The sequence below is a fragment of the Larus michahellis genome, chromosome Z (assembly GCF_964199755.1).
Source record: "Larus michahellis chromosome Z, bLarMic1.1, whole genome shotgun sequence".
NCBI lineage: Eukaryota > Metazoa > Chordata > Aves > Charadriiformes > Laridae > Larus > Larus michahellis.
The window spans coordinates 60,486,558-60,514,404 of record NC_133930.1 but is presented as its reverse complement, the minus strand read 5'-3'; the positions used below and the strand labels follow the sequence as shown (position 1 = coordinate 60,514,404).

Genomic DNA, 27,847 nt, shown 5'->3' with positions numbered 1-27,847 from the left:
ACAACCCCTCCAGTTACCGTGTTCTTAAAAGATCTTCAATGACTCAGACTTACCTCTAAGTCTGCCTAAAATTCTGCCTGAACTTGAATCAAGTTTGTGTTCCCCATCAGCTGAAAAATAAGGTAGGTTTCAAAAATAAGCTAAAATAATAATCTATGATTAATTAATTATCTGTATTTTCTGATACACAGCACAGACATTTAACAAATTGATCGGAAGCTTTATGAAGCAAAACTGATACTTTTCAGCTTCTTGATTAAGGTGAAATTATGATTACTAACAAAATGATCATACCACGGATATTCAGTTTATGCCAAATCAGTCATTAAGAAGTTATTTCTGAGAATTTCATTCCCTTGGTTGTTCACTTACGTTACAGGAGGGACAAGAACTTGTCATTTATAATAAGCACAACTACATTCCAGCGCACTGCAAAATACAGCTTGACATTTCGAATGGTACAGTTTCCCTTCAGAGAAACTTTCTGGAAGACAGTGACCTGTGAATTTCTTCAGGTATTCTGGAGGAATTTTTTCTCCCCCTCACAAACCATTATCTTCCCCCTGGTAACTCTTTCCATTCTTCATCTGAAGAAAAAATTAAATGCTATGACCAAACTATCTCTTCCTATATACTACTCGGTTTCCATAAATCTGTGCAAGAAGTTTACTTTTACCAATGTAACTGTATCATACTCTTTGACAAATTCTTGAATCCAAATGGAATGCAAAGATGCTATTATAGATCATACCCATTAATGGCAGCGCTGCAGTAGTCTAGAGTGTTAGCACATTTGATGTGCTAAACATGTTTGAACACAAAGAGTCAGGAAGCTGCACGCTGAAATCTTCAAATAAAACACATGCATTTCAGTTGCACAGCAGTACCAGATTGCTGAATTATCTACTCTGCCATAGTATGTCCTAGCCAGTGGCAGAACTACATTATTTGTCTAGTCCATGTACATTTCCTTCTCTTGACAGAGGATCTCCACAAAACTATTTATATGATACAAAATAACAAGTGTAGTGATCAAACTCCTACTGCAATCTACCCGTTTCCCAAAAATAATATTATTATATAGTATGAATTAAGAACAAATTTACATAGTGTTGTAAGTACCAATTAAAGCTCTCACAGCAATGGATGGGGGTGCATTTTGGAAACATGTCTGACTCACAAAATGCATAAGGTATTAGTGAACAATAATACATATAATTTCTTCTAAGTGTTATCTGTTTGCATTTTGCTTATATGTTTATAATACCCAGAGTCTTTTGTTCTCAACAGTTTAAAGATCCCAAACTGAAAATCAAACTATGCTCAGAGCATTAAAATTTATGTATTCTGGACAGTAACACGAATATATTATAGTCATTTGTGAGATAACAAGTTTTGGCTTGACGCCAATTAAGGTTTTAGATGCGTGTACTGAAAAGGTGGTGGCTTGGGCTGTAACATTAAAGGCATCGGGGATGCAGTTGCTGTGTGCATGCTGGATCTTAGTTTGCATGCAGCGTTGCAGCAACTGTTCAGAAGGGCAAAGGGACATTGAGCCTCCCTCTTCATACCCTTATCCCTTAGTATTCAGTGATGTTTTGAACGGGAGCAATAAAAGCCTGTTCTCCAGAGTTACTCATGGTTACCTCCATAGACAGTTGTCTTCCTCCACCGAATAAATACTAAGATTGCCAGCAGGACAACAACAGGGATAACTAGAAGAGTTGTAACAAGAACAAAGGAAACTCCAGTGCTGGTCTGTTGGACCAAATGTTGTTTTTCCTGCTTCTTTAGAGGGTCTGTCGATTCTGGATTGTTTTTCAATCTGGCTTCTACAACTGTTTCTGATTCTTTAAAAAGAAGACAATTTCAGTATGTAATCCATATGCATCAAGCAACACACAACAAGGCCTTAAAGAAAAGAGCAAGCTAGAATACCTTAAGTGCTGAGTAACAAGGAAACAAAAGACAAACACTTATGGAGACATTTCTAGCTCTTGCTGATGCTATCAGGCAGAGAGAGTCTGAATGATATCACTCACTAGCAAAGATGCCCTCCCCTTTTCTCGAATGGGGAAAGGAGAGGTGTCAGGGAGAGTTCTGAATCAAAAAGTATCTATCATTTGAAATACAGGAAAATTCCCGAAAGATCTATTTTTGCAAATAGCCTTGTGTTGCATATCAATGAAGTATCTCCTTTTGATAATAACACTTCCACAAGAAATACAGAAGTACAGTTATGCTTTATTATCATAAACAAAAAGGAAAGCGTTTAAAGTTATTTTTAATAAACTTGTGCCAAAGGGTTAAATTTTCAGAACTGCTACATCCCGCGAAAAGAACTTTGGCTGTGTAAATCTGGAGAGCTTTTGAAAACTGCATCTCATCATTCTGACATCTGATCATTTGTTACCTCTCCACCTACAAGAAAAACAATTTCATTAAAATCCTCCTCTATGCTGTTTTGCGTGTCTATAAAGGATCACATGCCTTGTGCTAACTTTTAATGAGTAAGACCGACTAGCTATATATTTTAAAGTCTGACTTAACTGCATGTCTTAAGAAGTAGCTGCATCAGAAACACACTCTGAGTCAACTTTGGTTTGAATCTGTATCAAACTTAAAATGATGTTTTATTCTGTAAGAATAGCAAAGGCTTCAGTTTACACTTAACATTAATGCAATGACAACAATGATATCATTGCTATCACGAATACAATGACAACCACGATACAATGATAACACGCTGTCTGTTCAACTAGTAGTTACAGCCAAGAGCAACTTTCCTCCACCATCTTGCCCACCTCTGGGCAAAGCTACGCTTCTCCGCTTATTTTCCTGCTTCGCAGCAGGGCAAGCAGTAGTAACAGTCTGTCACCAGGAGGCTGTGAAAGTGCATGCCACCCCTGCCCATTTATTAAGCAGAGGAGGACACAAAGTCCATTGACCACCTATTTTCTTCAAGTGGAGGTCAAAGATGACATTTTCAGCCTGCGTACCCTAAGTGGTTTTAGAGACTGTTACTTAAAAACTGTTTCTTATCCTGGTGATATTATTGCATTTTTCTCTATAACATTAGAAGTGTCAGCTAGCTATCTTCCTAAAGAAAGCCCAAATGCATTAATATATCCCCATATTTGTTGTGCTGTGGCTGCCGTAATGTCAACACTTCCCTTTTGAGTGCTTCAGGAGGGCTGATGTACCAACAGAGATAAAATAGAAGGATAACAGTTTTAGCAGTAAGGATTTCATTATTTTATAATGTCAGCCTCCTTTATTCTACTTTATTCTATACGCTTGCAATTGGCAGTTGGGATCTTTTGGTATTTTCCTCTGTCTGCGTATACATAGCTAAAGCAAATCACACAAGCTCTCAATTCAACCAAAGAGAAACAGTTAAGAACGTCTGAACATTTTATAAAGTCCTCTCCATAGTCTTATACTGTTTTTCAGAAAGGGAAATGAACTTTTCCTTTTCAATATAAAAGACCTAAGTAACTGAATACAAATGGTTCAAATTATTTTTCACCTTCCTGAATTACGAATTTACCCCTTTCAGTCTCCTCTACATGTACTTCTTTATCGCCTCATGTTAGGTTTCTACATGCTTTTATTTTCTTGGTATTTTCTTTTTCCATTTTCATGCAGATAAATTGGAAAAAAAAAAAGCAAGCAGTAAAATCTAGGGAAATAAATCTAAATAGAAAAAATGGTATTTTTTTCCATATGGTGTGACTGGCAAGGCTGTGTACTGAAAGACTATGCAGAAAGACAAACCAATTACCACTTCAAATAACCTTTTTTTAGTGGTTGAGGGTTGTGGAGCAGGGGGAAGGGTGCTGGGGAGTAAGTATCACAGTTATAATTCAGAGCTATTTCTGCATCTAAGGGAGCTGACACAGATACCAATCTGGACGATACCAGATGGTGGCATGGAATTAATCCACTAGTTAAATTTTTATCTTAGTGTCTGTGAAGCACTTGTCGTCACTGAAAATAAAATGTTTAGATTAGCTGTAAAATAGCGTCTACTAGGTAACACAGTTACAAGCTGCTTTCTAGTGCTTCCTATGCCAGCTCATTTTATCTGTATGAATGATGGTGAAAAATAAAACAGTTAAACTAGTTAGCATTTTCCCCTCCAACTTGGCAGAAGCAGTCCTAGTCTATGTGAAAATACTGGTTCCTTCATTTCCATTATGAATCAGACTAACCTTTTATTTCCTGTACCTCAATACCAGCCTTTTTAACTGACCGATGTTCCATTTCTGTAAAACAAAATTATTCTTCAGGACAACTGACATTTCAGAAAGACGCTCAGTGACATTTTCCTGATAGCTTTCTCAAATGTACAGTACAATCCTACAGTAAACAATCCCATCAGCTTCTGAACTTCACCAAGGAGAGTCAATATAAAGCATTCAATAGCTCACAAGGCCATGGAAAAAAGAAAGAGCTTGACTCATGAAAGGTGTTTGCAATAATTAACTCGTACGCCACAGAGAGATTTTATGGGCAAGAGTAAAGGTTCAGGGGGTCCCGCAAAAATAAAACTATTCATTATAATCATAATCTCGGTGGATTAAAGGCTGGCTGAATCAGGGCTCCTTAGCTACTGCAGTTTCATACTGCAGCAAAAGCTAAAAAGAAAATGATATACAAGGACTTTCCTCATCTAACCTGTAAGTGATGAGTAATTCCATTATTTTTTTGTTCTCATGTTTCTTTGAATAAAAGCCTAGAAGTGTTCTTGTTCAGGTTATTATATGCAGAAAAAGCCATATCCAGTCAGATTTACAACTTATCTGGTCCAGTTTCCTGTTACTATGAGCAGCTGATACCAGATGCCCCAAAGGAAAATCCATGAATTATAAACAGGCAAATATGGAATAACTGGCTTAGTCAGAAGTTCATTTATAACAGCAGACTCTTACTGGTTGACTAACACCCTGAAGCCTGAGGCTTTATCTCTCTCATACAATTTTTATCAAATATAATGTAACAGTGGATTATATTTTTATTCCTGTAAAATATCTAATCTCTCTCTGAATCGTACTAAATTGATGTCTGACTAATCAGGTGCCTCTCCCTGAAGTCAGGCTGCTTGCCTTGGGGGCTACTAGATTAAAACTGGGAAGTGTTTCCACTTCATAGAAATAGGACTTCAAATTATACTAGATTCATTTTCTAATGATAAATACTCCCAATGAAATGAATATAAATTTTAAGTTGACTGGTGTTTTTTTACTTCAGCCTCTGGGAGTTTCCTATATGATAACCTCAAAGGAAGCACTTGACTTCTCAGCAAATGATACATTAACATTACTAAAATGCTAAAGAGTAATGCTTTTGTTTAAGCAGGTACTGACATGACAAGGGATAGATCTACCATGAGACAAATGCATTTCAATTCCTCCTGTGACAAATGAACTCATGCGCGCAGGTCCCTTCTTTGACAGAGCATGCAGCAATGCTGAAGAACAGTCTTTTAACGAAAACTGATCAGCAGCACACAGCTCCTGCAGGCAGAGCTTGTGGCGTACTTAAACCATTGCCATTAAACCACTACATTCTTGGCCAGTGGCATCAGGTGAGCGGTACTGATCTGAAGATACAAAATGTGAAGTTGTGACATTAAGAACAAAAGGAACATACTTTCTGTGGATGCAAACTTCCACACTGCTCTGGCATGAACGTCTCCAACAAATACTGTTTTGTCTGCTGAAGCAACAACATCATGCGGCATCTCAAAGCTCTGTGAAGATAAGCAGTCACAGATTACTCGTAAGTGTCTACACATTGATGAGGCCTCCTTAACCTTGAACTTGAGACTGGTCACATTCAGTCCTTAGACTGGAAAATGCAGCAGGTGCTGGTGTGAAAGCCAATGTGAGTGAAGGGAGAGGAATTCCATTTCTATTGTATGTTTGATTTCTCCAGGGATACCAACATGGAGATGATTCAATGTACTCACACTAAACATTTTTTATATCTATAATATTTATATTCATATTCTTGCATCCAATTTTATCCTGTGAAATATATAAAAAAACATGAATCTTGGTTTCAAGCCCACATACTTAGTCTTTGTCTAGAGTTTGTATGCAACGCAGCTATTTGCTATACTCAGAAAAAATAACTCCCTCCAATATAATTTAAAACTGGACTGCAAATAACAGATTTCCAGAAACGGGAATCCTAACATTCATTCTTTAGTCTAAGACAATCTATGGAAACTTTTTTTTAAAAATAAACATAATTTTTATGTGCAATACTGTATGAGCAACATTTAGCCTTACTTCCACATTAATCTTCTGTAAAGAAGGGATGTAACCGTACAGCTGAATATTATTTCTGCTCAGGAATATACTCTATTTTTTGACAAATTACTAGCAACTAAATATACGAATATTTCAAGCCATTCATTCTTCTATTAAATTAGCTTTTAAGAACTGTCTGACACCAATAAGTCACGCTTATCCTGACTGAAGGTATTATCTGTAGGAATTATCTTGAGGGTATTAATAATTTTCAAATGTGTACCACCTGTAGAAAACTAAGACCCCAAATTCTAATGTCTTTATTAAGTTACTATTATAAGGAATTCCTTTTGAATACCTCACATTATAAACCATCTTATTTCCTGTAAGAGCCTTGTGAAAGTTGCAGAAGTAGGATGTTACCAGCATTCTCTGATGTATAATTATATGCACGAGGCACTCTGTGCAATACTCTACCTTTCTAAGCGGAATGAAAGTATCAATTATTTCTCCAGTAGAGAAGTTCATTGCAAATCCTTGCACTGGTTCTGCCTGTCCAGGATAAGGCTTTCCATTAACTGCGAAGAGGAGACCACCTGCAACAACATTAGACTTGCTTTAACAACGCCCACATAGCAAACTACAGCGAAGATGAATTGTAACAGTATAGATGAAAAAAAGCTGTCTGAAAGCAAGAGAGAGAGGAAACTAAATCACAAGAGGAAAGTTAAGTAAGGTGTAACAGGTGAAAGTATGGCATTTAAGAGACGTGCACTTTGTCCAAACGAGAACAAGCAAGGCAATATTTTACAGATCGGTTAAATGTAAATAGAACGTGAAAGCATTAAAAAAAATCTGAAGAGTGCTTTGCTAAGGATGCTTGATCTGATAATGGAAAGTTCTTTAAATGCATCGAAAGCAGAAATTCAGCTAGGGAATCAATGGAACCACAAGAGGAGAAAGTGTGAAAGGGGGACTCAGGGATGAGTGGCCTGTGGCAGAAAAGCTCAGTTTTTGACAGTTTTTTCTGTTAAGTATGCTGCGGAGATTCTGACACTCAATTTTTTTCGCAGCAAAGAGGTCAGGGAGCCAGCTCAACTGGAAGGAGATACACAAAAGGTGTTAGACAAGTTGGAGGTTAATAATTCACCACGTTTGGATGGCATTCACTCAAGTTCAGAAATAAGTCAAATGAGAAACGATGGACCTCAGGCCAAGCTGAGTAACCTAGCGCTGCAAACAGCCACTCCTCCAGAAGACTAGCAGACTGCCAAATTAATGCCCTTCTACAAGAAGGGCTCAAAAAAGTGCCTGGGACATACACATCAACAATTCTGGTTTCCATCCTCATTACGGTGATAGAATCCGTAATGAAGAATAAGTCATGGGTAAGTGTTGCCTGTTGGAAACAAGTTAGTATGGCTTCTCTAAGGAGAAATTGTGCCTCACCTCTGAACAGGCAGAAAGAGCACACAGGTAAAGGAGATTCAGCAGACGTACTTGAATCTTCACAAAACTTTTCACAAGGTTGTGCATGAGAGGTTATTAAAGAATGTGTTGTTCTTGAGTTGAGCCCTGAGTTGTCACAGGGCTCAATGAAAGATCCATTCGTGAACAGAAAATGTAGAGCAGAGCTTAAGGGAAGAGCTTATAATTTTTCAGGATAGAGAAGTCTGCGTAGTGCGATGCTGCAGGGATCAGAGTCAGAAATAATTTCATTCAATAGTCTTCATCAGTGACCTAAGAAAGAGGGTGAACAGTGACATCTCCCAGTCTGAGGAAGGTACTGAGTTCTGCGGAACAGTCAAAAGCTTGATGATATTGAGAAAGTCTGGAAAGACTTTTTATAAGAATAAGTGAGTTGTCAAACAGATGCCAGAAGAGCTTCAGCAAAGACAAATGTAGAGTGATGCTCCTGCAAAAAAGTAATCTTGATCATGCCTAAGTGATGTTTAGCTTAGAACTAGCAGCTACAGGCCAGGAGACATCTCACAGCCATCACTGAAAGGTCTCTGAAATCTTTGGCTCCACGTACAGTGACAGCCAAAATTCCAACAGAATGTTGGGCATCATCAGGAAAAGAATTAGAAATGGAGGGGACAGTTCTGCCACTATGCAAAAACTTAGCATGCCCACATCTTGAGTACCCAGTGCTGTTTTACTCTCTGCATCTCAAGAAGGTCCTAATGAAGTTAGATGCTAGAGGAGAAAGGCAACCACAATAGTCAAAGGGCTGAAGCAATAAATGGCTTATGGGGAGACCAAGGTGGCTGGGGATCTTTGGTTTGGATAGGAGGAGGCTAAGAGGCAGCAGATACAGGGAGTGTGGAACTGTTATTCACCAACTCCCTAAATACTGGGACTGAGAAGCACTCAATGAAACTAGGTCACCTTTTTAAATTAAAAAAATAAAGTGGGTAGTGAACTTCTGGAGCCTGTAACTGCAGAAGGTGAAGAAGGCAGACAGTATAAGCCAGTTCAAAATGGGATGAGGAAAACTCATGGGCAGTAGGTCCATAGAAAGATACTATGAAGAAGAGGTCAGGAGCTACCTCCTAACACCCTTAAATAAAGTGCTTGTGGATGCAAGCGAGAGGAACGGACCACAAAATGCAGCCAGGCTTACACATTCTCCTTAGAATGCCTCTGTTGCTGCCACTCTCAGAGACAGAGCTGTAGGTATCAAGTATCTGATCCATCATTTTTTATTTTCTTGGTAGATGCAAGAGAGATAACCCTGATACTAAATTTGATATCAACTACAGTCAGGAGCCTGACATGCCAAAATCCCTCTTCCACTTCTTGACATTTACATTACCTTCAGTATCAGTATTAAAATTCTAATCCAAAAACTTGATACAGTAATTGTTAACCAGATTGTGATACTAAAAACCACATCTTTTTCAAACTGTTTGCTTTCAGATTTTTTTGTTTTATGAAATCCCAAACTTTTCTTGATCGTTTCAAACCTCTTTATTTTGCTCTCATCAATGGAGCTTGAAATGAATATTTCAAAATGTTATTATTAACTATTGACTGTGCAGTCACTAGGAAGCAAACAAGATCATCTACTTGTTGACATCACATTTAGGGAGTTCAATCAGTCATTTCTCAGAAGCAGAGATTATATGCAAGCTTTCCTCATCCCGCAAGTAGGAAAACAGGATTGTTATAAAATTTTCCATTACATCAGCTCTATTTTGAAAGAGAATAAATATCCCTAAGATAAAATGATAGCAGTCGTCATGAAATAACACTGTGTACTGTGACATACTGGCATAAAGCACCACTTGAAATCTGAAGAACTGAAAAAAAAGATTACCTGGAACATATGAAACGGCAAACAACTCTCTTCCAAACGATTTGTGCTTGATCTCTCTTATGAACTCCCCAGTCTCTAACCTGAAGCACTGAATTCGGCCGTTTTCCCTGTCTGCGACACACAGCTGCCTGAAGTCGGGGATCAGGGCTAAACTGTGAGGGATATGAAACTGTCCAGGTCTGGCTTTGCCTGAAGAAGTCTCTGCAATAAAAAATAGCCAGGTTTGTGTTAAAGTACACGCTGCAAGTGTCGGTTTTGCTTAGGAACAGCGATATGTCATATAATGCAATATAGCATTGGGAAAAGAATAAAGTCAGCTTGCTTTCTTCTCCTATCAGTTTTACTCATTTAGGTAGTCTGTGGTAGTCTTTTGCATGGTCTTTGTAAATCCTAAATTTATGAATTCACTATTTCCTAAAATATTTGACATAATTTAATGCCTGATACATACATCTGAGTCAGGCAGAAATGTAATTATTCATAAAACTTAAAATAGATGGGATCATGGCATAAATCTTGCAAAAATGGTACAGGCTTATACTATTTGATCTAAAGTTCAAGAAAAAAAATGAAGTTTTTGTGAAAGTCAGAACATTTTCTTGATAAGGCAGGACATGCCAAAACTTGTACTGAAAGCATGCTAATAAATTTGCATTTTTTATTTTTAGTGGATATATAACTACTGTCAGTAGCTGTATGGATAGAAGAGAGATAACTGGAATGCAATGACAAGGCTGGAATTCTGCTATGGCCAGGAAGGTATTTCAGTAATGGAAACTTATAAATAAAAGTAATAGTAACAACAGCAATCTCATGGTTCGTAATGCGTTCATGCTAACAGTGGTAGGGTAAAGTACCAAGCGCTCTGATCTGTACCTTCTCCCCACTGCATCACGTACAATCCATTCGGAGAGAACTGGATGATTCGACTGTTACAGTAGCCATCAGAGACATAAACGCTGCCAGTGATTGGATCCACGGCCACATCAGTTGGTTGACAGAAATGATTTTTGTCACTGCCCGGTTGCAAAGCCACTCCTAAGATCAGTAATGGTTCCTTGTCACCTGCTCCCAGTTTGAAAACCTTTTATTCAGTGGATGGGAAAAGAGAAAAGGTTTCAGTTATGGAATATGAAATATATGAGGGATGACTGCCTATGGAAAAATATCTGTTACTGTATATAAAATAAATTTATGTACCTAATCTTAATATATTGACTATGACATCTATTACCAGTTTTTCAATAGTGTCAATTCTATGAAATTTCTGCCTAAAATACATATTTCCTGTGATTACAGTAAACTAATTAGTTCCACATTCTGGATTTAAGTACATAGGAGAATTGATAAGCAAAGATGTAGCAGAAAAATCTGTTCTTTTTCAAAAGAATCACTGTTTTAAACTAGATACTTTTATTTCTGAATACTATGTCTATGTAGCAAATTATTCAACACAACCATATTCCACGAAGGCCATATGGATCAATTTCTGTAGGCATATTCTTAACGTTTATTCTGTAGGCATATTCTTAACAAGCCTAGATAAATAATTTATGTCAAATCTCTAGGAAAACAAAAACAATTTTAGGCAAAATGTTAAGGTCCTGGTATTAAAGCTTCAAAAACATACCTGATGGAGAGCTACATCTGTGACCCAGTAGTTACCGTTTTTATCTATACTCAAACCATGTGGTAAATAAAATCTGCAAGCACAAATGTAGAAGAATCAAGTTAAAAACATCTTTCAGGAAGAATGACGTAGATGCGAAGATTTCACTTTTTATCTACAGATCAACAAATGCTGTACATACTATTTGTAGCGATTAATGAAAAAGCTTTACAGAACAGAATTTTCTTGACAATAGTGTCTCAGCTCTGAAATTAATCTGATCTCTGGTATCTCACACAGGTTAATATTTGGTATCTTTAAGGACAATATACAATACTCATGAGCTCTGCGTTTCTGTTAATCTGGCTGGTAGATGAAATTGTAGGAATTGCTAGAAAGGAGAGGTGATAAAGATGGCAAATTACTTTTATTAATAGTTGATTTTGTAATTTTTATTCATTTATTAATTTAAATAAACTCAGAGGCTACAATCACACAATGTAATATAAAACATATGAAAAAGGATTTGAGGAGTAAAATATACAGAAATGTTAGTTTTATTAATAAACGCAAAAATAACTTACAGACTGTTGCCCAAGGCATGAAGCAGTTTTGCATTGCTTGGGTTTAGGACAAGAATTGTGTTCTGTTCAATTGGTCCAAGTCCTCTTTGCTGATAAACAAACTTGCTGTCAAAAGAACTACAAAAAATAGTGGAAGAGAAAGGCAGCATTAGAAGGTTCCACTCATGGATAATACACATGCACCTTAAAGCTGAGTCTTGTAGTTTAATTGCAGTGTGGACTTCTTTTTTTTTCTTTAAACAAGCCTTATTACATTACTGCATGATTGTAAGAGTTACAGTGTTGGATGTCTGCGTTTCCTACTGAGGTTATGACTTCCAAACTAAAGGAGCACCAAATTCACACAGCAACAATTAAGATAAACCTAAAGCAAGCAAGCAAAAAACCTCTTCCTTTTTTTTCCTCTGCTTTGCTGTGGCAAATCAGAAATGGGAAATTAAACAATGTAGCCTAAGTAAAAATATAGCTAATCACCAGGGCATAACTGCCAGTAAAAACAGGTATAGTTCATACTGTCTAAGGCAGTGTGTGCATGTTTGTGTGTCTTTTGTTTGTTCTTTTTTTCCAACACAGTTCAATATTTTGCTAGAGCTTACTACTGTAAGATTCAGGTTTTAAGGTTCTTATCTTTTTCAGAGTGTGCTCAGAGGAGGCTATAGGATATGATGTGTATTTCTCCTGCCGCCACAACTCTACACTCAATTTTCAGGGTACGTGGAATATATTAATAAACAACATTTAAACAAACATATCACTACTTCAGACATTAAGAACTGGGATTAACTTTCCAGAAGACATTTATATAAAATTATCATGTGCTTAACAAAGAATAGAAAATACAGTTGTCTGTACCCCTACAGGGAAGTTGGCTATTACTCTAACCCGTTCAGCATTTAGTGAAGGTAAGTAAAGTGTAAAATCTTTTGAACAAAATTTAAGTCTAAATGTTAAAAAATGGTATTTGACTGTGGATTAAAAATGTGCGAATACAAGACATACTCCTCCCTCACACCTTATATTTTGAAATCCATTTGTTAATCCCAAGAGAAATCCAGCTATGATTGATGCAACTTGGCAAACAATGATACACTTTGTAGTCACAGAAAAGGCTATGAATAAAGCTATTAAAACTTTATATTGTACAGTCCTAGCAGCCTCACCTCTCCATAACATTAAATATTTATATGTCTGGAATTTTCAATGTGGAAAAGCAATACTGGCTTCATATATAACCAGCAAAATCTATGACAGGATGTGTTTAAGCTTCTGCGGAGGCTATGATTAAAAAATAATACTTAGATATTGCCATTACGTATGGTAGCTATCTGTGACTATTTATTTAATTTCTGATAGAAATCAGTAAATCCTTTTCACTATGAATGGTTAAGCATAGTTACTAAAACTCTCTACGGAGCCCTCCTAAATACTCTGCCATGATGCTATAGGGAGACACAGGGTAAATGGTCCTGGCACACAACGGCCTTCTGGTGTGCATCTGCTTGTTTGACCGTGGCTCAGCAGGTGGTGTTTTATTCTTTACCATTACTGACAATAATCTTCTGTGACAAGTTCTCTTGGTTTTAAACAGTTTTATTTAAGACCAGTCTAATGCTCATAAGGACTTGCTCTAGGTATGGATGACCACAACTGGAGAACCAACACTGGACAGACTGAACTGATGTTATTATTAATGTTATTATTAATCGTCACAGCTCATCACAGAAGAGAATCTTAGTGACTGTAGGCATTGCACAAAAAAGTCCACAGAAAACAAGGTTGTATCTCTGGAGAACTGACTATCTAGACAACTTAAAAAATGTTCGTCTTGCTTTATGATGATTTTGGTTCTTACTAACAGTGCTGTCCAGACTTCTAAGTATTCCCTCCTAACAACTACCCATATCTTCCGGGAAATGAGTGCTTTCAGCATAAACAAGAGATTCTATGGTATTTTATGCAAAGGAAGCCTAGTGAACTTTGAAATGAGTTCATGGGAGTAATCCTCCAGGCATCTTCTCCCTGTCAAATTTCCTTTTCTAGGAGAAAGACTGGCATGCTACAGAATCACAGTCACTTTTTCCTTCCCAGCATTTGAGACCAATTTCCCAGGTAGCCAATGTTCCTTTGTTTCAACTGATAAATAAGGACACAAACAATGCCGACTACTGCTAGCTTAACAGAAGCGAGACCAAAACGAACTGAACAAAATAACTGAACACCTTGCTATTACGTGTCATACTGCTCTGCAGCATGGTTTTCTAATAGGTTCTGCAGTTTGATACCAAAAGACAACTAAAGTATGCTGCTGTCCTGGTTTGCCACTACTTCTAATTTCAAACCCCAATGTAATTCCACAGCTATTTTTCTACTTCTCAGACGGCCACTTCACACTAATACAAACAATTTACTGCTAAATCTAATGTCCTTCTTGTGGGCTACATATTAAATTTAGACAGACCACCTGACCTCATAACCCCTGAAGGCACAACCCAGAGCTCAATTCTTGATCAATATCCATCACCGTTGTAGTACTGTGCTCAGGCTAAATTAACCTGCCTAGCTTGTTAAGAATGCAGTAACAAGAATGCTGCTTATATACCTTATTATGTCTTTTATAAATTGCCTGAATAGTATATGTTTTTCATTGCAAAATGCAAAATACCTTCCAACTCATTCATTGCTTAGCCAGCTGAATAGTTCTAATTTTTTTCATTCTGAGCAGCACACGCTGCATATAGCAAACACTGTTCTGAAACTGAGGAGACAATGTGGTAGAAGAACCTGACTTATTTAAAAGGATTTTTTTTTTTCTTTTAATCATGCACAGAAGGAATGCTACAGCCACTGAAAAGCTGCTACTCTATTACAGGGCTTGCCATTGCATAACTGCTTTTGCGTCCTAAAGCAGACTGAAGATGCCTTATAAAACAGCACAAACCATTCATCCAGCTATATTTAGTTGAATGAGAATCCAGCTTTTATGACATATATTAATAATGCATTGGAAACATTTGTGCATTGCCTAACAGCACAGATAATTTTTGTTTAATTTGTTTCCGTACTATGCTAGTGAAGCACTGAAACAGAGAAAATAAATTCTGGGCTTTCAGGCTTGATTGATTCATCACATTTATGATTTGGTAAGGAATATTATACTCAGTTAACTGTGTATTTGTAGCTAATGATAAACATTGACTTAAAAGCCTGATAACTTCGTATCCTAATAGTCATGATAACCCCCTTCTAAATACTTATTTTTTATTCTTTTTAATTGAAAAATGAGAATGCATATACTCCTTCCTTTTCAGCACAACCCATGAAAGGGTCCACACACCATTTCATACGCCCGTGACGTACCCAAAGATAAAAAGGGAAGGATGACTGGCTGAGCGCACTTCTCTGTGCCTCTTCTCTGTGCCACAAGATATGGAACAACAGTTTAACCGCAGGCATGTTTTCCAAATATATTGTTTTTAAGTCACAATACTCTATATAAATAGACCTACAGAAGTTTTAGCCTATGTGATTTCAGGGTTCCTACCAACACTATATATTGATTAACTGTGCTCCACAAGAAGACGAAAAAAACCAAAACACAACTTTTGAACAAAACCCCCTCTGAAATGAATTAGGATTTCATGTGTAGTTATCTTTATGTGAGGCCCATATCCAGCTTCAGTTAATGGCAGCTCATCTTACGTCTTGGTTACATATCTGGGACTGAATGCTTCTGATATTTATAAGGCTATTTCACTTTGTTCCAACTTCAATCCCCACATGATGGCAAATATGGCAAGCTCCCACACAGGACTGATGTACAGATTAACACTGCTAATACTAAATACAAGATAAAGCATATTTCTAGGAAGTCTGATAATCACAGGCTAGAAATACTCGGAATATGAAGAATGGCTGCCCTCAAGGACAGGGCTAAGCTAAGAGAACCTGTAGTGTTACCCAGCACAGCTGGTAGGTACATGGATTTCCAGACTCCAGACCCCACTGCTCCCACCTTCTTCTGCATCCACAAAATAAAAAAGTTGAAGTTCAATCTGTCTCTCGACATGGTTGCTTCGTTATGCTTACTTGCTATTTTAGGGAATGTTTTTTTGTTTTGCTTAAAATCTGGAGGGTCTCCAAATATTCCTTGGTCTCAGACTCCAGTTTTGTGCTCTGGGTTGTGGGTATGCCTCAGTTGCGAGACACTCAAAAATGCACATTTGAGAAGTCAGAAATGAATACAACTGACAGCCTATTTTCAAGTATTTTTTCAATTCTTTCTTCAATGACACAAGGAACAGCACTTGTGTTCATGCATAGGAGGACGAAAAAACCAAACCAGTATCAGCTTTTACTTGAAGCTTGAGTAATACAAGTTGCAGCATGCATCATCCTGTCAAATTTTATAGTCTAGATTTATATACACTTGAACTGGAGAGATCACTGATATGATAACGCACGAGATATAAATGATTGCCTTATCTGGTACAGTATGTTATTAGCTAAAAACCCAAAGAACTTTCCTCCATAAAACAGTATTCTAAGCGTAATTTGTTATTATAAGGTTGAGAAAGCTGCCCCCACTAACTTTCAGGAACTACGTTATCTTAAAATTAATTCATCGGGAGCTGGAAAAAAACCTACTGTTTAGCCTTATAGTTATGTATGGAGAACAGACGCTTAGAGGGAAGATTAAAAAAGCACATTAAAAAAGGGTACTACATAATATTGTTACAGGCTAATACTATTTCCTCCCAGTGTTCTGTTAAAATTTCATGGCATTTTTTCCAAAGTGTCCATCTAAACTGTTAGACATAAGGGCACTGTACAAAAAAGGACACTATACTTTATTCGGAATGTTCTGTTCTTAAAATAATACACCTTTGAGTATATTACTTTATAAACACTAGATAAATGGCCATTATAAAGTCTGGACTTTTTTTTTTTTGTTTGGAGTGACTCTAAATGCAGTAAATTTTATCAAATTAGTAGAACAAAGCCTGTTTTGAGAGACTGCCTTGCAACAATCCAAGTTTGTTCGGTGGGCATAAACACACAAAAAGTAAAGGTACATCGGAGATAGCTTTGCATGTCTTAAACCCACGTGCTAATAGTAGTATACCATAGTAAAACATAATTCTCGCAGGCTTATTAGCCCTGCTGAAAAACATGGAGATGCAAGGATAATTAATCTCAGTGAACACCATACTAACACGGTCATGCAGTTTAAGGACCTAAGGTACTACGTTCTTTTTCTCTGGAGACACATTCTTTCGGTCTAAAGACCTAGTAACCCCATCTTCTTCAACTGTCAGTCACCACTTCCATTCCGAGTTTCCCAAAGGCACTTTCAGCCAAGGAACTGAATTTTAAACAGAAAAGGAATGATCCGTCTTTTCTTTTCTTGAGAAGACATACAAACAGCACACACCAATTCTACCTTGTAACATGCCATTTGACAGAGCATCTACTCACTTTTCATCCCAAACATGATCCCCTCTGTGGAAGATAACGAGGTTATTTTCAGGGTCCAGGGCCAACCCAGAAACTTGGCCTAGTTTCAGGTCTAACCCAGGCCACTCCACAGCCTCTTCCATGTGGAAATCTGACCAAAGAAACAAATAAACAGAAGACAGACATTCATGTAGCATATTTTAAAAAAAACCCCAACAACGGTTAACTGGCATTTGGTACAGGCTGTTGGGAATTATATGGCTATTTTCTTACATGCAGTATTTTCATTAATGCATTGCAATTTAATTCCAAGCATAGTTTTATTATAGTAAAGCATGCACAAACACTGGCATCCTGCTACATATAGGATGACAGAAACTTTAAAACAGCTTTTGACTGCATTCTTTCCTCCATCCTGTAAGGATACAGGTACACAGACTCTGTAAGTTTTAGGAACTCTGTGAATGCTTTCTACAGTGAAAGATTAGAGAAATACACAACTACTATCCAAAAACAGCAGGCAAATTTAAATATTAACTGATCTCTTTTTTAAAAATGCATAACAAAGACTATGAATCACTAAACCAACTATGTATTAGAAGTGGTTGATTCATGACTTTTTTTCCAAAAAAGCTTTGAACGCTAAGAAAAAAAATACAGGGAAGGAAGAAAAACAGCAACAGGAAGCAAATAAAACAGTAATTCTTTTAAGTTTGCTTATGATGTTTCTTACAGCCAACATATGCATTAGTTCCGGATAGTGTGCATATCCTAATCTAAATATTATAGGCATAAATCAGAAATAGATGTCTAAATCTGATGGAAAAGATGAAGAAGGGTAGAATATCTGCCATTGTTTACGCTGTAACAACTATTTTTAAGAATAAATACTGGATAGTTTTTGAATATGACAAACGTGATTTTCACACTAAATCTACAGCACAGGATTTAGCAAGTGAACCACTACTAAAAAGTTGGATATTTCTTGTGTTTGTCCTAAATCGTAAAGTTCCTCAATTAAGGGAGACAAATTTAGTTTCAACTTAAAGATTAAAAATATGAAATAATATTTATTTCAATCTGTTTTATGTAAAAATAGCCTTACACTGATTAATGGCATGAACAGTCCAAAATTTGAAAAAGTTGCAGAGCGTTGGCTAGAAGGTTTAATTTCTCACAAACAGCCTGCTTAAATGCTATTTGGAAGAGGTTGGTCTGTGTGGGTTGCTCTGCCAGTATTAATAGACAATTAAACAATATTCCCCAAAATAAAAAAAAAAATGTTATGGCAAGACAAATGTCACTAATTCTGATAAAAGAAAAAAAACAAAACACAATAAACCTAAATCCATAGATACCATAGATAGAGCAGGTCACAGAGGAACTCTTTAGGCTAACACGAACCTAAGACAAACCTAAGGCAATTAGCAACTGCAGCGAATGCAAGACTGTAATCAAAAACTTCTAAAACAAGAAATTCCACCCTGTAGCAATTTTAGCCGAACAGAAGTTCCAAGATAAAAGAAAAGCTGTCAAGAAAAAAATGACTCATGTTTCTACTTCCGTACAGTTCAGTTGATCACAGCAGGTGCAGTACCAGCTATATTCATGGATGTTCGGATTTTGAAAGAAATAAAAGGATTGAAATTCAGTGTTTGCTTCCTGACTTGCTCATCCCATATCAGTCTAAATTAACGTGCAGAAAGCTTGTGTAACTTTAATGTTACAGTGCCCCTTGGCCTCTGAGTCTTTTTAGAAAGGTTGGAGAAATTAAAAGGCTAAGCACAGAAGGGCTGAATTTTGGCCTCTAAAATTCAGCCTCTCAAAAGCATGTTTGTACTTACGTGTAAAGGACTAAAAGATTTCTGATAGATCAAAACAATAAAATGAGTGTGCAGTGAAATACAGTCTAATCACAAGAACTCTAGCCTCTACGCAACCTTTAGGTTTTCTCATACTTTTCCAAAATTGGTTTATTATTGTTATTATTTTCTTTTCCCTTGCAAGCTTCATACTCAATGTCCTTTGATACAGGTTTATCTTAGGGGAAACAGCTTTTTACAAAAACTTACTAAGTTTAGATTTCATTTATCTAAGACTGATTATTAATTCCCTACAAAACTAAGTGGTCCATGGAACAGTTACACACAAAACCAAAGAAAATTACTTTTCCCCATTAAAATAATTTAGTATTACTTAAAAAAAAATATAAAATTGCCATTTTTGTTGCAAATGAGTTTCTAAACTAAGCACCACCAGATCTTTTGCCTTGTAATTTAGCGTAATTCCTTTAATCAATAAAACTATAAAGGCTTACATAGATTTAGAACATGCAAATCAGCCTCGAAACTCTCTACAAGCTGAAGAATAAAGCCTTATTTAGTGGCAAAATTGCAATTTACTGTCCAGAAATCCCTGGAAGCTCTTGCTAGCTTTAACATCACAAATTTTAGTCATGTGTATTTACTCCCTGCCATCAGAGTAGTCATTTAAATCTTGACAAACATAAAGTATGCACTGCATAAAGGAGTTTTAAAATGGGAAAATTACACTGTTTGCCTGAATTAAGAATTATAATTGTACTGGCTGCAATGATGTTGAACAACCAGACTGATGAGTGACCAGTGTCAGGGTAACAAGATAACAACGATGCAGGAAGAGCAGTAGTATAAAGTTATAAATGTAAGATTTATAATAACCTTACTTAACATACTGTTCACTTGCTATTTTAGGCCAATTACATGTTTAAAATTGAAGTATTTGTAAGACTAAAAATGTAAAACTGTTTTAACTCCAGTAATTTTTAAACAGGTAAATGAAGTGAATTTAATAGCAACCAGAGTCTTGTCTTAAGAAATACTGAGAATTTTTTAATTTTAATATAGGAAAGAATTTTATGAAGAGTGCAATTTTTTTTTTTTTTTAAAATCAAGATAAGTTAAAACAATTTATATTACACTTCTTCCTGTGAAGAGCAAAATTCTGTTACGGAAGGTTCTGTTCTTCTAGTACGTAAATACTCCCGAAAACAGAAACTAAACATGTGCTTAAAGATTTTATTGTTATAAAAGTTCTTTTGCCAAAAGATGGCGCTGACAGCTTCTGCAGTTCTTTCTGCAGAATTTCTGTAGTTAGCTGTACCACAAACATTAAAAAAACCCCAATGCTAATTAAGATCGTTTCAGTTTTCCTTTTAGCTGTAGATCAAAACTGCATCATTTGAAAGTGTATTTATTAATCCATGAACAAATTCCCCCAAAATGAATATATAGCTACTAAAGTAGACGAGCAAATGCTTCCTGCAGTTAGAATTCTTGCCATATGGTGTGCCAACTAAGCCATTTATTCAGTTCACTGATACTCCCTCTTCTGGATCAGTTAAAACAGAAAGGAAATTTCTTCATTTCTCTTTACACACCACATGCTATTACTCTGAACTGAACAAACTGGTTTTGCAGAAATACTACACACATTACTCTCCCAAGCATTTAATTCCAGTGTCGCTTATGGAATTATTAATGATTTACGCTTATGTCAGGCATATGGTAACATTCCACCTGTTTTTTGCCCCTACGCCAATAACTTGACAGGCCCTCATTTAACTGACTAGCATCACATAACACTGGAAAGTCCTCATCTTTGGTTTTCTGTTAAATACAAACCCAGAATTTTGCTGAATTTGAATACTACAACAGAATCTCACATAAGCAGAGACAATACATGTTAACATTTTGAACTGAAATACAAAGTGGATGATGAATGATGTATATTTGTGTACAACAGTACTTAAAAACATCAAGCTGGCTGGTTGCGACATAAAAGCAAGCATGTGCTGCTACGGCTTACGCATACAGATGACTTTCATGCATACATACGAGTTTCTTTTATGAGATACTAGTCACATGCTGCATTATCTGGCTTTCCACATTAGCAAGTAAGACTAAGCACAATCAATATCACAGAGACCAAAATGCAAGTAAAACAAACACAATACTTCCATGGTTTCTGCTGTCATAGAAACCTGAAGGGAATGAATTATAAGCCTAGTATAATAAAACAGCCTGTCCAAGAATATTTGGAAGGCCAAGCCCAATTTGACATAAATATGCAGAAATTTTACTTCTCAAGAATTTTTCAGGATTAACTACCACTTTTCTGAATGAGCAAAAAAAAAGTCTGACAGAATTACAGCAATAAATTTAATAAAATCCTGTATCTGGCAAACCAAGGTAATCAGAAAACTCATAAAAAGCATCGATTATCCCAGTGACTATTTTATAGTAGGTACTTGTATCAAGAAAATTCTTCACTTCCCATGACTACTATATCCTGTGTTTACCTTGTTTTAGCATTACTGATATCTAATCATTAAGTAAAAGTCTTGAGAGTAGAAAAAATACTTTGTGTTCCAAAAAGTACTGATATTGTGCCATCGGTATACATTCTTTCTTCACACAAGGAGGGGGAAAGAACCCCACTGAAATATCTCTAAAATAGAACATTTCCTTAATTAGGAAAACTGTCACGTAAAATACTTCCAAACATCAATTGATATTCCCTTCAGATTTTGCTAATGTGGATCACAGCTTTTACATTGCATTTCATTGTATGAAATTAACCCCTAACCCACCTCCTGTATGTTCTTTTTCCCAGCTTCCCTCACCATGTTTAGGCTGCTGTAAAGAGAAATGTCTGTTCTCTGGTGGCCTCAAGGTAGACTCTAGTCTGTGAAATCTGTGAATTCTGTCTCTGACAAGCATAGCATTGTCCCTCTCATCATGATTTGTGATCTCTCTGGCAAGATCCTTCTTTTGGACTACATTAGCAATCTCGGCTACAAGATCTGAGTCTGCCTTTTCTGTAGGGTTATGCTTATGCACATGCACAACATCTTCCCTTTCTCCTAGCAGCTTGGAAAGGAGTGAATAGAAATCACCTGTACAGAAAAGAGAAAAGATAAGAGGAAAGGAGGGAAAAAACAATTATAGCAGACTGTGTAGTTTTAGAAAGCAAAGTATAATGTAACAAAGTTATTCAAACAGTCATTGTCAAAAGTAATTTAAGAGGGAACTGTTTCAGCCTTGGGAATTGAATGAGCCAAGTCTCTGGTATGAGAAGATCATGTCAAATCTTTATCAAATTTAATTTACATATAAATGTCCATTTTTACCTGACCCTCTGGCATCAAAAAATAAGCACCTCTGCACAGATGTTCTTGGGAACAAGGAAAAAAAAAAAAGAAAAAGGCATGCAAATTTCAGTAAAATAAAATTTATGGGATTATTTTGATATGGAATTATCTGTATTTTCCAGACAACTGCAGACTTCTTCTATTTTTCTAAAACAAAGAGGTAAAAATTCTAGTTTCATCAATTTGCTCACTTACAAAGACAATAACAGAAAGTCATGATGTATTTCAAAATATATTTCTTTGAAATCTGTCACCACATAAGAAACTTAGGCTGTAAGAAAACAAACTTTCACATTTGCAAATGGATTCCAGAGCATGCTGTAGGAAGAAGACACACTAGAAAAACAGAGTGATCCATTAAATTTTCATTTATTAATTCGGTCTGGGTCCTGTCCCTCCTTTTTGTCCAAATAGTAACACCCCTTAGTCACAATTATCACTTGGCAATGCAGGGAACAGTATTTTCTCAAGCTGCTTGCTAACAACGCAGTTATCACTATAGCTTTCCTAAACACCAACAAGCGTTTCAGTAAATTCCAGAACAATAGCTCAAAGCAAACAACTGAAAATAAGGTATGCAAATTCCAGAACCACAACTCTCTTCAGAAAATATTCAAACCACCCAAACTGGTTTTGATGAAGTCAATGTTCAAACCTTTTTGCAGGATTACATAAAGTGATGACATGACGACAAGTATATCCCTGTCCTGGGATTCTCTGCTAACCAGCAGATACCCAACTTGTTAGAATTTATTAATCAAATATCCTGGCTGCCTCAAGCTATTATCAGTTCTGTTAAATACAACTGCACCATTCAAATGGAAAGAGACCGCCAATATGCTTTAGGTTTAATGCAAGTAGGTATACTTCTATTTCATTTTAAGTATAAACCACTCATAATTAAGAATTTGTATATTTTATTATATAAGACATTTTTTAGAATAGTGAAGCTTTCACCAAAAAAAACCATCCAGAACCAGAACCCATCACTAGCAGCCTGGGACAGAGGAAATTAAGTCTTTTGTAAATGACCCTAAGAGGATCTGTGATGTTTATAAACAGTCCTACACCAATGCTTTTGAGTAGGATTCCATTCTATGCCCTTGGAAAGGAAACATCCCAGATTAAATCTTCTGCCAGAAAATAATTACTGAAGTAACAGGGCCAATTTCAATGAAATTAACAAAGCAAATTGATAAGACAGAATATTGTTAAACTATGTAACAAATATGAATTATTTCCTTCAAATACAATTGTGAAGATAGATAGGATCCTTTATAATCCTAATGCTCTCATTCAACTAGTCCAACTACTGATTCAGAACAAATCCAAATATTCAAAAAGTATGATATAATACAAGTTTTGGATACAAACCAAAGTTATTCCGAGAAAGGTTTATAATTACATTAATCAGGTCCAGCAGCCTCTACTTAAAGCATCCAAGAACTGGTGCCGATGTAGAAACACATCTGGAATTTCCTTTAGTTGAAACATTTGGTATTAAAATACTCTCCATTGGCCTTAACTATATTTTTGTGCCATTTTAAAAAACAAATAAAGTTTGTGTGTATAAATGTGTCGTGGTTTGGGCCGGACTGGCCTCTGAGACGAATGGCAGAGACGAATGACAGATGCTCTCCCCCAGATTTTCACGGCCCAGCGAGAGAACACCGAACGCCACTGTAACCGCAACACTTTCCAAGGTGCCTCTGTTGGGGCCACTGGTTTTATCCATGTCTGGGAGACCCATAGATGAGCAAAGCCCACTGACTTCTCCCTATGCAGTAATTTCCAGCAGAGAGGCCTGAATGGTAAAAGCCATGTTCTGCCTAATGTAACTGTGAAAATTCTCACTAAACCAGCAAGCCCAGTACTATTTTAAACTGCAGACTTTTTAAAGCAACTCGAGTGATCTTTGCCCAGTTCACTCTTTCGTAGTTCTGTATCAACAGTCTGATAAATTTACTTGTAATTCTTGGTCACAGAAAGAATCATATGGTACAGTTGTATAAAGGCTTCGGATCCCTAACTCACAACTCATGTATTCATTTTATTTGAACAATGAAGTTTGCCATCTTCCTGCTTCATCAAAGGCATTGCATTCTACTTCTGTTGTGCAATAGTTGCCACAGAATAATTAAGTCACCCTCTAGAATAGATATTGCTGGTTGATTTTAAAAAGCAAACAAATAAAAAGTGCCTCAGTTTACCTGTCTGAAATTAGCTTCTCTCACTACAAAAGAAACTGCTAAGAGATTGGACTCAGTGGAGGACAAGAAGAAAAGAGAGCAGGGGAATCCAGCTTCAAAACAATAAAAGCCTAGGGACAAGATGCTTTCACAGAAAATTCCAGTGGTCTTTATGGGAGCTATTAATCAGGGACTCAACTCCAAATAGGTTGATCAGGTTTGGTTTTCTCCTAGCACTGAGCCTATGATCGTAAGGTATATGAGGAACTCTCAAACAGCGGAGCACAGAGTAAGGTAGTTTGCGTACATCACTATCAGCAGCTATAGATGAGATATTTTGCAAGTTGAGCTTGTCCTAGTAGTGCTTCATTAAGCAAGGGTGTTGTAACCACAACAGAATATTTAGGAACTGTCTGAACATCTGAAAAAAGGTGTGCCTCAGAGAGTGAAGGTGGTCTGAAGTGCAGGTACTCTGAAACTCTGATCTTTACCTTAAGTAAATCTGTTTGAGGAAATGAGTATGAAATCTCTACACCTTAAATTCAAAAGATGTAAAGACATCCAAGAAGCCTACATATCTGCCCAGCATCTCCATATGCTTGGCACAAACAACAGGTGAAAGTCTTCATTAATTTCTTGGCATCTTGACACAACTCAGAGTATTTACAAAGCACACACAGCATTGTCTGCAGATGTGAAAGGTAAGAACTGAAGTCTCCTGATTACTCGATGTATGCAACTGTGCCCTAAACTCCACATTCCAAATTCCACGGAATGGAGGTCTCATATTATTTGGGACCAACATTTTTCAGGTTCATTTGTGATCCTCTGGCAGATTCCAATAAATTTGTAAGCAGTATATTTTTAAGTAGTAGTTCAGAATTCACTACATATAACTAGCAAAGAGCTGACTCATGTTGTTTCTGATTAACAGTTGCTTTCTCCAAAGCAATATCCACCAAACATCAAAGCACAATCTCCTTTTGCTGCTTTACAGCTGTCTTGTACCAGCTGGAACAGCAGAAGGATGTTGCTTGCCTGAAGATACTCAGTGGGAAAGGAACACTGGCAAGGTGCACCACGTTATTTGTTTGGTCTTGTTTGAGATGAGACAGCCTGGCTTTCAGAATGCCTGAGTATGACTAGAAGAAGACACAGGTGAATGAATGACTTGCTCTTGTTGAATTAACTGAAGCCTAGCACTGCAGTCTCAGGAAGTTGACTGATTAGTTTAGTTTCAGAGAGGATACTTACATGCACCTCTTATGTGTAAGCTATCAAGACACTTTCCTCTATGTAATACAGTAAAAGATGATTGGCTACAAATACCTACAGTTTATTCTGCTCTCGTGAGACCCCACCTGGAATACTGTGTCCAGCTCTGGAGCACTCAGCACAAGAAGAACATGGACCAGTTGGAGTGGGTCCAGAGGAGGGTCATGAAGATGATCCAAGTGCTGGAGCACCTCTCCTATGAAGAGAGGCTGAGACAGTTGGAGTTGTTCAGCCTGGAGAAGAGAAGGCTCCAGGAAGAACTTATAGCGGCCTTTGTGTACCTGAAAGGGGCCTGTAAGAAAGCTGGGGAGGGGCTGTTTGCAAGGGCATGTAGCGATAGGACGAGGGGCAATGGTTTTAAGCTAGAGCAGGGTAGGTTTAGATCAGACATTAGGATGAAGTTCTTTACAATGAGGGTGGTGAAACACTTGGAACAGGTTGCCCGGAGAGGTGGTGCAGGCCCCATCCCTGGAGACATTCAAGGCCAGGCTTGATGACGCTCTGAGCAATCTGATCTAGTTGAAGATGTCCCTGCTTACTGCAGGGGGGTTGGACTAGATGACCTTTAAAGGTCCCCTCCAACCCAACATATTCTATGATTCTATGATTCTGTTCTGGAGGAAGGGATAGCTGTCAAGACCAACGTCTCTAGAATGAAATAAGGCACAAGCATATTTCAATAAGTTTAAACTTAATTACTATTGCAGTTATGCAATAGGAAAACTCTTTTACAGAACAGTGTTCTGGAAAACAGTCATACAAATAAAATTGTTAACATCGGTGACTTCATTGCAAACTATGAGGTGAACCTCACCTAATCTCAATAAAAGACCAGATTGGTTTAAGGTTTAATGAAACAGTTTAGTATGTTGACCATCAAGGTCTGGGTAGAATCCCAATGGTGCAGAACTATCCATGTCTAAAAACCGTCCTCTTTTTCCAGCGCTAGAGCACGATTTCCTCAACTTGCAGCGAGCAGTCACTGTCCATGGTCCTTACACAGCACACCATTATGCTGTTGGAAGTTTCCAGTCTGGATGAAGATCCAGCCACGGTGCTACAGGATCAAGCTATGAGATAGAGGGGAAGTTCAGCCATAGTAAGACTGTCCAGAGAGCTCGAACGTGTAGGTGTCAAGATACATACATGAACACTCATTTTATGACATTTTACAAAAAAAGGCAAGGACACCTTGAGTGTCCCTCCCCCTCTTTCCTGTAGGACCCCTATAGGTACCATAAGGCCACTATATGGTCTTGCTGGAGCCTTCTCCAGGCTGAAGAACCCCAACTCTCTCAGCCCTCTGTGTTGAGAAGGGAAAGGTACTGCAATTCATCTGTGTGCTGCTGCACACAGATAAATGTGTGAACGCTTGTATTCAAACTCCTCTCTTCTTGAGCATGTCTGATCTGGTATGGAGCCAGTATGTTGGTCCTTCCAAACTCATGTCTCAGACTTATTATGATTGTACTAACGGACAAGTTTTCGTAGTTGACTTTGGGTTTCCTAATTATCTCTGAATAAAATGGAGTGTATTCTGAGACTACATCTTTCTGTCTTAGAATCACAGAATCATAGAATTGTTTAGGTTGGAAAAGACCTTTAAGAACGTCAGGTCCAACCGTTAACCAAGCACTGCCAAGCCCACCACTAAACCACGTCCTTAAGTGCCACATCTACACATCTTTTAAATACCTCCAGGGATGGTGACTCACCCACTTTTCTGGGCAGCCTGTTTGATGTAACAGGCCAAAAAATCTTTCAAAATGGCGTCTAGTCTGCTATTATTTTTCATGCGAGTCCGACCATACTGATTTAATCTGTTGCTTTAATGAAAGCATTGGAAAGATTCATGAGAAATCAAAAATATTAAGTAAGGCTGTTTTGGTTTTGAAGGGCTTTGAGGGGCTGGGAGAAGGCGGCATAGATATCAGGAAATGAAAAGAGTTGAGCTGCTCTAGAG

At 37.2% G+C, this 27,847-nt stretch overlaps 1 protein-coding gene across 9 annotated transcripts in view; it reads right to left on the bottom strand.

The window, feature by feature from the left end:
• Window positions 1–27,847, bottom strand: part of PAM (peptidylglycine alpha-amidating monooxygenase) — a 150,082-nt gene that overhangs the window by 1,319 nt on the left and 120,916 nt on the right. For 2 of the 9 annotated variants that reach the window (XM_074569429.1, XM_074569430.1), the window contains exons 15-25: window positions 21,860–22,165; window positions 17,251–17,380; window positions 11,776–11,892; window positions 11,213–11,285; window positions 10,459–10,666; window positions 9,583–9,783; window positions 6,738–6,856; window positions 5,656–5,755; window positions 4,215–4,268; window positions 1,647–1,850; window positions 54–110 (exon numbers count right to left, since the gene is read on the bottom strand). In XM_074569429.1, coding sequence (XP_074425530.1) covers window positions 54–110; window positions 1,647–1,850; window positions 4,215–4,268; window positions 5,656–5,755; window positions 6,738–6,856; window positions 9,583–9,783; window positions 10,459–10,666; window positions 11,213–11,285; window positions 11,776–11,892; window positions 17,251–17,380; window positions 21,860–22,165 — 1,569 coding nt within the window. Of the gene's footprint in view, window positions 1–53; window positions 111–1,646; window positions 1,851–2,225; window positions 2,422–4,214; window positions 4,269–5,655; window positions 5,756–6,737; window positions 6,857–9,582; window positions 9,784–10,458; window positions 10,667–11,212; window positions 11,286–11,775; window positions 11,893–17,250; window positions 17,381–21,859; window positions 22,166–27,847 lie in introns of those variants that run through there. The other 7 variants (XM_074569436.1, XM_074569437.1, XM_074569431.1 and 4 more) reach the window with 6 other exon arrangements.